This window comes from Sinocyclocheilus grahami, unplaced genomic scaffold (assembly GCF_001515645.1).
Source record: "Sinocyclocheilus grahami isolate Dianchi unplaced genomic scaffold, SAMN03320097.WGS_v1.1 scaffold473.1, whole genome shotgun sequence".
NCBI lineage: Eukaryota > Metazoa > Chordata > Actinopteri > Cypriniformes > Cyprinidae > Sinocyclocheilus > Sinocyclocheilus grahami.
The window spans coordinates 2,236,157-2,249,314 of NW_015505652.1; the positions used below are offsets into that span (position 1 = coordinate 2,236,157).

General features: G+C 37.3%; 1 protein-coding gene across 1 annotated transcript in view; it reads left to right on the forward strand.

Annotated features, from left to right (window-relative positions):
- The window catches only part of LOC107553432 (hemicentin-1-like), a 90,705-nt gene that overhangs the window by 33,781 nt on the left and 43,766 nt on the right, over positions 1 to 13,158 (forward strand). The window contains exons 15-29 of the mRNA XM_016235621.1: positions 39 to 197; positions 507 to 701; positions 1,109 to 1,204; positions 3,125 to 3,252; positions 3,361 to 3,505; positions 4,443 to 4,555; positions 4,923 to 5,082; positions 5,261 to 5,438; positions 5,965 to 6,092; positions 8,561 to 8,827; positions 8,921 to 9,016; positions 10,916 to 11,110; positions 11,208 to 11,338; positions 12,152 to 12,299; positions 12,422 to 12,548. Coding sequence (XP_016091107.1) covers positions 39 to 197; positions 507 to 701; positions 1,109 to 1,204; positions 3,125 to 3,252; positions 3,361 to 3,505; positions 4,443 to 4,555; positions 4,923 to 5,082; positions 5,261 to 5,438; positions 5,965 to 6,092; positions 8,561 to 8,827; positions 8,921 to 9,016; positions 10,916 to 11,110; positions 11,208 to 11,338; positions 12,152 to 12,299; positions 12,422 to 12,548 — 2,266 coding nt within the window. The remainder of the gene's footprint in view (positions 1 to 38; positions 198 to 506; positions 702 to 1,108; positions 1,205 to 3,124; positions 3,253 to 3,360; positions 3,506 to 4,442; positions 4,556 to 4,922; positions 5,083 to 5,260; positions 5,439 to 5,964; positions 6,093 to 8,560; positions 8,828 to 8,920; positions 9,017 to 10,915; positions 11,111 to 11,207; positions 11,339 to 12,151; positions 12,300 to 12,421; positions 12,549 to 13,158) is intronic.

A 13,158-nucleotide genomic window follows, 5' to 3' on the forward strand; every position in this document is an offset into this window, starting at 1 on the left:
CACTATCAGCCCTAATGTACTGTGTGTTTGACCTTAAGGTGACGTGCTGTTGAAGCCGTCTGCAGTTTTAAGTATGGACCCTCAGCATGGCACTCTGAGCATTCAGCAGACTCAGGACACAGATGCAGGAGAGTATACGTGTGTGGCGATAAACTCAGCCGGCTCTGCACAGGGGTACATCACTCTGGACGTGGGCTGTAAGGCTGTGTTACATATCCCTCATCTGAATTAGGGTCCCCTTTCCTCCAAAATCCTTGGATTAAATTGTATAACCATTAATCATTATTTATGTACAGTGTAGTTTATGTACTTTTAATGCATTTCAATGTAGCAGGGACTGTGAAGCATTTACCTGAACTTTAGTTTCCTTTAGCTTTGGTTGAATTTTATTTGACTGCATTTTTGTTTAAAACATAATTGCATTTTTTCTGCTGCCTATTGAAGACCTGTACTTTATGAGTAAATGAATCAAACTACTGTTTAGATCTTTATTATGTATTCCACAGCTGCTCCTCAGTTCACACGAAAGCCTTCAGATCTGTCTGCTGATATCGGCACAAACATCACCTTGCCGTGTCATGCACAAGGCCACCCAAAACCCCAGCTCTCTTGGAGGCGAGAGGATAACGTCCAACTATTCTCTCAGCATCGCGGTCCCAGTACTGTCACTCAAAAAGCTAATGGAGACCTTTTCATCACCAGTCAGTGTCTTCCTTTCACTTTCTCTGTCTCTAGGCCTGTTTGAAACACCAGATTTGAATTTCCATCACCAAAAGCTGCTATGAATCGGGGTTTTTTTCAGATTTTGGATTATTTATTTATTTATTAAAGAATATACTGTATATTTTCAGTGAAATTTGATTAACAGTGAAAAATGTTAAACTGTAAATATATTTTTCCTTCATTGCATTTATTAATTTTTTTAAATTAATGCCTGAATAAAGAGATGTTTTCAGAGAAATTCAGCATTTGAGGCATTCAAACTATAAATATTTTCCTTGTATTGCATTTAGGTGCGTTTCTTATTATTTGCTATTATATTTATAAGTAGATACAAGTTTCAATGTATTTTACATGGTTCATGTGATTCCTGTCCTTTGCCTTTTAGACCTCTGGGTAGAGGATGAGACCGCCTATGTGTGTGAAGCTCAAAACCATTTTGGCAAAATCCAGGCCAAGGCCAAAGTCACTGTTACTGGAATCGGTACGACATCTAAAAAAACTATTCTGTCATAACTGCAGCATATGTTTCATGTTTATACTGATCCGTCTGTCAGCAGGACACTTGAAGGAAGAAGCCGATGTGGAATATTAATTGTTTTGCGCTTCCTTTATCTTAGTCACATGTACATTTTCTCGGCCTGAAGCCCATACGCTTGAGTTCGCAAGGTGCTCAGAAGCTTAGTTTGATGTTTGAGTCCATATGAATTTATTAGACTCAGGGGTACATGTGTTTCTGGTTAAAAGAGATAGGATGCTAAAATAGAAGGTCAACACCAGAGTAAGCTCAAATTCATTCTCTGTGACGAGAGATATACCTCACCAGATGTGAGCACTAAAACATGCATAATGCATTGCAGTGTGTATACTTCAGTTTCTAGATTATATTTATGTATTTGAGGTCGTTTAATTATATTGTAGATGTTAGATGAATGTATTTGCATGTGTGCGACGGAACTCATTTGTGCATGCGTGCCTTTAAGAATACAGTGGGCGCGTGTCAGCTTTACCCTTAAAGAATCAAAGGAATTCAGGCATCCTTTCATACTTTTGTCTTTGATCAAAGCGCTGGAGACCCAGAAGTGGCTAACAGTCCATTTCTAGCATCTGTGAAGTTCTACTCTACAGTATGTGTTCTGATACCACTGGATGACGTCGATCAGTTGAGACCTTACCGCACTGGCCTGCTTGAAACTTCAACATGTGAGCTTGGCAAAAATGACCCTCTTTACATGCAAGAAAATGGCTCATTCCAAGGTTTTTGCAGAAACTTTGAAATCATTTAGCCTGATATTAATCCAGATTTTAGCTAAAATAAGTGAAACGTATGATGTAATTTTCTCTTCTCTCTAAATTATCAGAGTACATGTTTGTGTACTTTAGTTGGTTAAATAAATAACCTAATGTGTATATTTAAAGAGAAGGCAAAAAGAAATAAATTTTTGATCCATACAGTTTACACTATGACTCATATAAACACTGAAAGCTTTAAAGTCTAAGTATAATCCCAAAATCCTCATTAAGGGTCAATTGGTTTTGCCATGTTGAAGTACACACTGTGTGTGTGATCCAGTGTATCTCAGTATGTGAGGGAGTGACTGTTTTTGTGGTCCTGTAAAAACAACATAACACCAAGTTGAAGCTAAAGGTCACTAATGTGGTCATGCAGTGTGTCTCAGCCGTCCCATAATTCTACTCTGCTGAGCCCTAATACCCCAGTGACACTTTTTATGTGTATTCCAAGGTATCCATGGAAATTTAACAAGCAAAACATCAGAGGTGCGGCCAGTCCACTGAGTTTTTAGTGTCAGTGTTTCCAGTGGAGACTTAACCATCCTCTGTCTGATTGAATCAGGAGAATGACATCTAAAATAATCAGGATTAGGATTTAAAAATAAAGGTTCATAGGTTTTGGTGTAAATGGCTCATTTTTGTCAGTGTGGTGGTACAGTAAATGTAATGGACTTTTTAAACTACCATATCTGTCTTTGAGAAACTGTAGCATTCTCATGAAACTACTGTTAAAAGTTTGGAGTTTAAAATGCAATTAATTCTGCAAATCTGAATTTTCAGCAGCCAGTACCCCAGTCTTCAATGTCACATGATTCTTTAGAAAACATTCTAATATGCTGATTTCTTATCAATGTTAAAAACATTTGATGAGTGGACAGTTCAAAAGAGCAGAATTCATTTGAAATTGAAATCTTTTGTAGCTTTATAAATGTCTTGCACTTTTGATCAATTTAATGCATGCTTGATGAATAAAAGTACTATTTACTTTGAAAAACAAATCTTACTGACTCCAAAGTTTTGAACGGTACTGTTTATTTCTGTAATACTTCAATGAAACTGTATATACTGTATATCACAAATCACCATCCTAACGTGTGTATTTCGTGTGCAGTGTCTCCTTTGATAGCTCTGAGTCCAACAGTGATCAGTGTGATAGAAGACCAGCAAGTCACCCTCCCCTGCGTGTTACTAGCTGGAAACCCCCTTCCTGAGAGACACTGGTTACATGACAATGGCTTAGTGAGTTAACACATGCACACACACAAACACATAGACCTTGAAGCCTGTGCATCATCGTTAATAAATAAATGTGATTTAAATGTATGCATGTGTGTGACCACTTGTCAGATTACATCAAGTCCATATGTGACTGTGAGACGTGACGGAAGTCTACATATAGAACGGGTCAGTCAGCAGGATGGGGGGCAGTACACCTGTTTGGCCGAAAATGTGGTGGGATCCAGTAATCGCACAACCATACTAAATGTCTATGGTAAGATGTAAAACAAAAACACACAAATACACTACTGTTCAAAAGTAGTTTTTTGACATTTATATTATTACTAAAGCATCCTGTAAAAAAATGTATCAGCTTTGCCATCACAGGAATAAATAACATTTTAACATATATTAAAACAGTTATATTAAATTGTAAAAATGTTTCTCAATATTACTCTTTTTAGTGTATTTTTGATCAAATGAATGTAGCCTTGGTGAGCATAAGAGACTTCTTTCAAACCATTTAAAAAAAACATCTTACCAACCCCAACATTTCTGTGATTCTGCAACAGTTTGGAGTAGGTAGAATCAGATCTGATGTATTTGAATCAGTTTAAATTTGAATACGCAATTTTTTGCTACACATAGGGAGTCAAACAAATCTGTAACATGAACCACCCAAACAAACTGAATCACCAAAATTAATCAACCTTTTAAACAGAAAATAATCATACCTATCCTTAACATGCAGGATTATACCTACCAAAATGGACATTTCATTTTTTTCTTTAAAAGACAATTCAGAATCAGGCCAGTTGTAAAGGATTTATTTTCTGTGGACCAATATAACATAGTCCAGTCCTCTGTTTCCTCCCTTCCGTGACTGTATACAATAAGTCTTTATTTCCCTCTGATGCCTTCATCATTCATGTATTCATTTGAGAATTAAAAACAGAACCAGCAGTGTGAGCAAAGCACTTCTGCAGAGAAATAACAGAGAGACAAAAACTCTAATTTTTCAAATGTGATAAGTCTTAAAGAAGCAGGCTACTTTTACTAATGGAAATCACCCCAAATGAAAGTCTTGAGACAAGATGATTATAGGATACAATACTGTATGTTGTCTTTACAGTATCCTATAAAATGTATTTCTAAATCCTGCCTTATATTCAGTGTTTATATAAGTGTTTCAACATGTTTTTTCTCTGTAGTGATGCCCACTATTCAGCATGGCCCTCAAGTATTCAGTACCATTGAGGGGACGCCCATTTCTCTGCCATGTCATGCACATGGAGTCCCCAAACCAGATGTCACTTGGTCTAAGGTAAATGTGTCTCCTATCTGTCTTTGACACACATGCTCACACAATGGGATTTGAACAGAAAATGCTGATTCTGACAACACTTGAACGTTCTTGCACAAAACCATCACGCTTGTTTTTTAGTTATTGCTTAGTGTTTTCTTTTTAAATGTAATTTTAAAGTAATGTTAGTGATTTTTTTTCTGATTACAATATTTAGTTAGAAGCTAATTTGATCTTTTGACCACTATTTTTTTACATTTATATGCAGTTTTACATATACATACAATAATTTACAATAAATTAATATAAGTACTTTATCAGTCTCACCATTTTAGCCTTACATTGCACCCTCATGTTGCTATATGTAATTGTGATAATGTTTCCTCAGCGAGGAGAGTTGATGGATCTGAGTGGCAGTGTCTTTTCTCTGGGTGAGGATGGCAGTCTTTACATTGTCTCCCCTAGCGGTGAAGAGTCTGGCGAGTTTGTGTGCACAGCCACCAATGCTGCTGGATACAGATCCAGGAAGGTTCAGCTCACTGTCTACGGTTAGAGCAGCTCGACCTACTTGCTCTGCTCTGTTTTTACCTGTCTTCTGTGGTTTTGATTCTTGTGTTTTCATTTTTTCTGTGTGTGCTTTATTTGTTTGTTTCCTGTTTATTAATTTGGTGCTTCCTCCAATCTCACCCTGCTGTACTTATACTGTATGTCTTTGTAAACGTGTAGTGAAGCCCAGGCTGAGCGGCGTTGGTGGAAAAGAGATGCAAAATAACTCTGGCAAGCTGTTGGAAATGTCGGTAAATGTGGGTGATGATGTCACACTGTTATGCGAGGTGGAGAGCGTACCTCCTCCCATCATCACCTGGGCCAAAGACAAGCAGCTCATCTCCCCCTTCTCTAATAGGTATCAGTTTCACTTATGTGAAAACCTATATATATACTTATTTTTGATCATAAATGCAGCCTTGGTGAGCATAAGAATATATATCTACCCCAAACACACTTGTGTCACTAGAAAATGGACCACATCAAAAAATTAAGTCAACATGCACAATATGTGCACAAAAAAAGCTTGTACGCATGCTTTTTCAACAGGTGTATGGAATCAAATTTAATTTTAAATGCATTATTTGAATAAGGCCCTTGTATCCTACTTTTAAACACCATTGAGCTTGTATGAGAGTAGCTTGTTCTTCTCTGTATTAGTTTTCAAGGGCTGATGTTTACTGTACTGCCTAAAGGCAGAAAGACTGCGGTCAGATTAAAATTACACAGTAATTAAACTCTCATTTCTCTGCTCACCATGAAAGTAAACGGAGGTATAATTTCAGAAGCTTCTCTGTAAACCAGGAGCACCTGTGTGGTTTTACATCTGCAAAAGAACAGCACTTCTTATCGTTCCTTAATGTATTTAACCTGTTCTCTCACAGACACATTCAGCTGCCATCAGGCTCCATGAGAATCACAGAAACACGCGTGACAGACAGTGGCATGTACGTCTGTGTGGCTACCAACATAGCTGGAAACTTCACTCAGATGATCAAACTCAGTGTGCTGGGTAAGAGATACAGATCACATTTATTTACTTGGATGCTGTCGCAATTTATGCTTGCATGTGAAATTTATCGAAGCAACAACAGTTTTATCTCATTCCATTGAAGTTCATATGAGCACACATCAGCCCCGGGGTCTTAAAAACAGATCCCATCTGTATAAATGCATCACGTTGCCTCAGTCTTGTGGTGACATCAGGCTTCAATCAGTTGTATTTCAAGTGCTCTGCTTGTACCCACAACTCTAAAATAAATATTTCGACTGAAAACCGCATGTAAAACAACGCTGCGTGAGCATCATTAAATGACTGATTATTGCATATTTGATAGTCAATTTCACATCACACACCACAATCAACTCAGTAAGTGCCTCCACATGTTTACGTTTCACACATGCTGATGTGCTGTTTACCAAGACAGACACATATCCAAACACTGTTGTCATTTGGTTTTTTGGATAGTACATCCGATGATCAATGCGTCTCTGAGACTTTGTTCAGACAGGTACCATTTTTTACCATATCTGACTCAAATTAGTGTTCAAACATCCATATGCTATTTTTGGATTTCAAGTATTTGTTTTTTAACATTTAGGACATGACGTGTCTATTGTCATTTACAATGCACAATAGTGCTTGTACATGCTTTGTAAATGAGTGAGTTGAGACACATGTGGCATTCACTATGTAGTGAAGGATGAAGTAGTGATTGAGTGAGTGGTTTCGGACACAGCATGACTGTGTAAATAATAGATGATTGTAAAAGCAGCAAGTTCAGGAAACTGTCTCTCCTCTGTTTAAACAGATGATGTAACTGCTCTGAGAGGGGTAATTGATAATGGTTGAAACTTCCGCTTTGTTAAAGAGACAGGTAATACAAAAATAACAACTTCTATAATCATATAATATTGAATATATTACATCATCATTGGTGACAGAAACCAGATAATCAACTATTTGTGTTGTGTTTAAGCACAAGTGTCTTTATATATGATATATAAACCACTCCACAACAAAACAAAATGCTTCTCTGCATTTCTACTCTGCTCTAGCTTGTCTCCTGATCTAGGTTTTTAGTAAACATGGCATTGTATACTGTGAAAACGGTTGCCTCTGTGAAAATTACTTATGCTCATCTATTGTAAATTGTTTTGCAAAAAAAGCATCTGCTAAATGAATAAATGTAAATTTTTGTTTGTTTTCACAAAACTACAAAAAAAGAAATAAAATGTTTTTGAGATTAACTGCAATTAACATAAATTGTATTGTGATGCATAAACACAGATAGAGCTGTTTATATTTATTATGCTTAGATATCTATTAATTTGCTGCACAGTGACTGTGCACATGAGTGTGTTTATTTGGGCCAGTGATGTTCATTGACCTCCTAACACCCACTTTTGAGCTTTAGCGGGCTTGGCACGATGTATGAGAAAGTACTGAAGGAGAGATCAGCTAGTCGCTTGGAGCATAGCGTGATAATAATTATAGAGTCTCATAAACACAAGTTGCTCTCAGAGCACTCTCAGACACATCTGCAAGTGAAAATTGGAATGGAGGTATTTATAATGACTACAATTAAACTCTTAGTCATTTTAATCTTAGATTATAGTTTTCCATAAGACTGTGAGCAGACACTTAAGCAGAAATGAGCTACAGCAAAAGGGAATGTGCTGTTTGATTGATCACAGCTACCAAATGTCTCATCTGGAAGATTAATAGCAAAAAAAATAAAAAAAAATTAGTTGTGAGAAAATTTTCAGGAACTTCCAAAGGCAAATAAGGACAGGTTGCTGTTTTTGTGCATGGCCAATGCTTTAGGAGCAACTAATCACTCCAAATGACATGTTATGAAACAATGCATTATTACAGCATACAGTAGGTTTAAAGGGATAGTTCACCCAAAAATGAAAATTCTGTCATTATTTACTCACCCTCATGTCGTTCTAAACCTGTAAGACCTCCGTTCATCTTCGGAAAACAAATTAAGATATTTTTGATGGAATCTGAGAGCTCTCTGACCCTCCCATAGACAGCAAGGGTCCTTACACGATCAACGTCCAGAAATGTAGCAAGGACATCGGTAAAATAATCCATGTGACATCAGGGGTTCAACTGTAATTTTACAAAGTTACGAGAATACTTTTTGAGCGCAAAAGAAGAAAAAAAAACAACTTTATTCAACAATTCGTCTCCTCTGCATCACCCTAGTGCCATTTTGGACAGTATTCACTGAACGTAAATTGCGTATGCTGTTTACATAAGCGGATACGCTGTTTACGTCATTTACGCGTTGATTTGAACGAAAACAACATATCCGCGTGGCACAGCTGACACAAAACAGCATATGCAATTTACGTTCAGTGGATACTCTCCAAAATGGCGCTAGGTTGACATTTTTGGGTGAACTATCCCTTTAACACTTACTACTTCACTCTCCTCCCAAAACTCCTTTCTCTTTTTTGCCTTCTCAGTTCCTCCCAGCATCCGTGCAGGTCCTCGAGGCATGAAAGTGCAAGTGGGACATGCCATAGACCTGCCCTGTGTCACACAGGGAGTCCCAGAACCCTCTGTGTCCTGGCTGAAGGATGGCTCTGCTCTGCTGGATGAGTCTCAGTACAAGATCTCAGATGAAGCTCTGACTTTAAACCAGGTGGGACTTATGGATGAGGGTGTCTATACCTGCGTGGCCTCCAACATCGCTGGACAAGATGAAGCCTCTATTCAGCTCCATGTGCAAGGTCAGATGGATGCTGGCATGTACAATTGTGATTACAGCTATTCCGGCTTTAAATTAACTATAAATCCCATATATTGTCTCTGTCTTTCCACAGTCCCCCCCGTGGTGGAGGTTTCTGAGCCCCCTTTCAACAGTCCCTTACAGGAGAGAGTGGCAAACCAGCAGATTGCCTTTCCCTGTCCTGCCAAAGGTGCACCTGAATCATAAGAAATCACCATTTATTCAACTGGTCACTAGTAACAGCGTAACTGTGTTCCTAGAACTGGCCATTATAACTACAAGTGACACCAAATCAATATGAAATGACTCTGAAAGTGAATATTTGACAAAAATATTTGAATAAAATATTTGACAAAAAAACACTGCTTAAATATATAAAGAATTAAATAACTAAAGAATTATTTTTATTTATATGCACCAATATATCATCGTAGGTATTTATCTACATACACTACCATTCAAAAATATTTTTTTAAAGAAATAAATATTTTTATTCAGCATGGGGGCAATAAGTTTGGCTAAAGTGACAGTTAAGATATTTACAAAAGATTTCTATTCCAAATAAATACTGTTTTATAACCTAATTGTATTTCTATTCATTTTTATTGATCAGAATTTTGAATCAGTTCATTTAAATAATTTAATGTGATTCATGGATATTAATTAAATAGAAATAAAACAACACAGTCATACTTACATGTACATTTAGTAATTTAGCAGATGCTTTTATCCAAAGCGACTTACAAATGAGGACAATAGAAGCAGTCAAAACTAACTAAAGAGCAACAATATGTAAGTGCAAATGACAAGTCTCGGTTAGCCTAACGCAGTACACTTAGCAAGGTATTTTTTATATATATATATACACACACACACACATATACACAGACACAAAGAAAAAAAAGTAGATAGAATAGAAAAAACAGAATGCTAGTGGGGGTTTTTATAAAAAAGAAGATAAATATATAAAATAGAATTAAAATAGTACACACACACACACATATACACAGACACAAAGAAAAAAAAGTAGATAGAATAGAAAAAACAGAATGCTAGTGGGGTTTTTTATAAAAAAGAAGATAAATATATAAAATAGAATTAAAATAGAATAGAAAGTGCTAGAGTTAGAGGGTCAAATAAAGGTGGAACAGATGTGTTTTTAGTCGTTTCTTGAAGATGGTTAAGGACTCAGCTGCTCAGATTGAATTGGGCAGGTCATTCCACCAGGAGGGAAAAAGTCTGTGGAAGTGATTTTGTGCCTCTTTGAGATGGCACAATAATGCATCGTTCACTTGCAGAACGCAAGCTCCTAGAGAGCACATAACTCTGAAGTAATGAATTTAGGTAAAGGGGTGCAGACTGCAGAGCCAGTTGTGGTTTTCTAGGCAAACATTAATGCCTTGAATTTTATGCGAGCAGCTACTGGTAGTGAGTACAAATTGATGAAAGAGGTGGGATGTGCGTTCTTTTCGGCTCATTAAAGATTTTTTTTTTACCATCTTGCAGTGGTATTTTGGATTAATTGTAGAGGTTTGATAGAAGTGGCTGGAAGACCTGCCAAGAGAGCATTGCAATAGTCAAGCCTGGATAGAACAAGAGCTTGAACAAGGAGTTGTGTTGCATGTTCTGAAAGAAAGGGCCTGATCTTCCTAATGTTGTATAAAGCAAATCTGCAGGACCAGCCAGTTTTAGCAATGTGGTTTGAGAAATTCAGCTTATCATCAATCACAGCTCCAAGGTTTCTAGCTGTTTTTGAAGGAGTTATGGTTGATGAGCCTAACTGGATGGGGAAATTTTACTAAAGTGATGGGTTTGTTGAAACCACAAGCAGTTCTGTCTTAGCCAGGTTGAGTTGAAGGTGATGGTCCGTCATCCAACAAGAAATGTCTGTTAGACATGCTGAGATGCGAGCAGTGTCTCAACTTGTATGTTGCAAAAAAGAAAGAAAGATAGTGTATTTTTGCCGGCATTAGAAAATGTAATGGCTAAAATTGCATTTAAGTTATTGTGATATTCACAATGTTGCTTCAATATCAAATTAAAACTTATTGTGAATTTTTAATATATTTATTAATCGTTACCGTTGCAGGCACTCCTGAGCCAGTAATAAAGTGGTTTAGGAATGGTCAGGAGTTGACAGGGAATGAGCCAGGTGTGTCCATTTTGGAGGATGGCACTCTTCTCATCCTGGCCTCGGTGTCCCCTCTGGATAATGGGGAGTACACTTGCATGGCTGTCAATGATGCTGGTACAACAGAGAAGAAATACCAACTTAAGGTCAACGGTTAGTGCAGCATTTAAAAACGTTTATTAAGATTGTTTCTCTTTCAGCACCTTGCACAACCTTTCTCTTCTCTGTCTTTTCCTTCCCCTTTATCCAGTCCCACCTGATATTCGAGACAATGGCTTGCTGTCCAATGTCTCTGTAGTGATGAATCAACCAACCAACCTGGTGTGTGATGTCACAGGCACACCTGTACCTGTCATCACCTGGTACAAAGATGGAGTTGAGGTAAGTGCAATGACATTCACCGAAAATCACATGGTCTTGTTCTGTGTAATCAATGCATGTGATCTAGAAAGAAAAAAAGAAAAAAATCTTTGCTTCTCAAGCTATTTTTCTCCTTAAATATCCAAAAACTGTAGTTCTTACTAAAGACCTATAATTTAAAAAATTAAATAAATAAGTAATAATAAAAATATATTAGTGCCTAATATGTTCCAATGCAATCACTTCCCCCTGAATAAAATCAAGTCCAGTCCTACATTATTTCCCACTAAATATTCTGTTTGGAATTACGTCACATTATGGAAGTTAAGCACATTGCGTATGCCATTTCACATTGTTAAATATGCAAATTAAATGTTCATAAACCAGTTAAAATAAGCATAATGAGAAATAAAAGTGGCATTTCCTTCAGTGAGGCCAATCACAAATAAGTTTCCTCGGATCACTGGGTTTGAGCTCCAAGAACAGGTCATAAAAAACCCCAGTGCTTCTTATAAATGTTCTTTACGAGAATCAATTTCAGAATGAAGTCAACAATTAGGAAATCTCTAATCGCACTGCAGGGAGAGCAGAGGCTGCTGATTCAGATTAATGTTGGAATAGCAGATATTCCTAGGATTTTTTCCCACAAGATAAACATGATTATAGCCTTTTACTATTGATTGATGTTTTGGAGTGATTTATTCTGATCAATATTTTTAAAAGAGGTTGATAGGTAGAGGTAAAATTCCTTTGCAATATAAAAAGATCTATGTTAATATATGTTGGTTTTGTTGTTTATAATTGGTCAAATAGCTATTTGTATCATTTAACCAGGTGGTTCCTAGCAGCGACGTGCAGATTCTTCAGAAGGGCAAAACTCTTAAGCTGTTGAAAGCAGCTGTTGTAGATGCTGGACGCTACACCTGCAAGGCCATCAACATTGCTGGAAGCACAGAGAGAGACTTTTACATAGATGTATTGCGTACGTTGCAAACATTTTTGTTTCATTTGAGGTTATTCTGTAATAACATCCACTTATTTGTGGATTTGTTGTCTTTTAACAAGCTGGTATTACATCTTATTATATGGTTTGCCTCCTCATAGTTCCTCCTACTATCATTGGGACAGTTGGGTCACGTGACCTCTCTGCCGTGCTCAATCAGGAGATCAATCTGGAATGCAGGGTCAAAGGTGATCCCTTTCCCACAATTCAGTGGTACAAAGACAGGAAGTAAGTTACTCCACAAAGCTTTGTAAAGAACACTTTCTGATCAGAAAAAAAACAAAGGGATGAATTCACTAAAAAGTTGCGCCTCTTAAAATTGCATCTTATTCACTATCCACCCAAACCCCAGTCTAACCAGGTACTAAATGCACTGAAATAGTGCTCTGCTGTGAGTTTGTTGTCAGTATTTCAAATGTAAATATTTTACTATGCAAATCAGGCTTCTTACAGTTTCACAAAACCCCTACCTGACACAATTAATGTTGTGCTTTCAGCACTCAGGGAAAGCAGGTATATGAATTTTGGCATAACCCAGCACAGGTTTGGGAATTGTTGTTGTAGAAAACAACTTTTTACATTAGCATCAATACTGTTACGGGGCTGACAAGACGTGAGACGTGCGGATCCATAAGCAAGCTTTATTTAAAGCAGAGGAGGTCAGAAACACATGCAGGGTTGAAACGGTGGCAAACAGGTATATGGCGGGCAAGACACAAGAATAATCCTAGGGCTAGCGAAGGTCCATGAACGGCGAACAGAATCAAAAGGGGCAAGACTAAAGGGAGAAATCCAGGAAAACAGGCTTCAAAACTGAGAAAACAGACGAGGCAAGGCA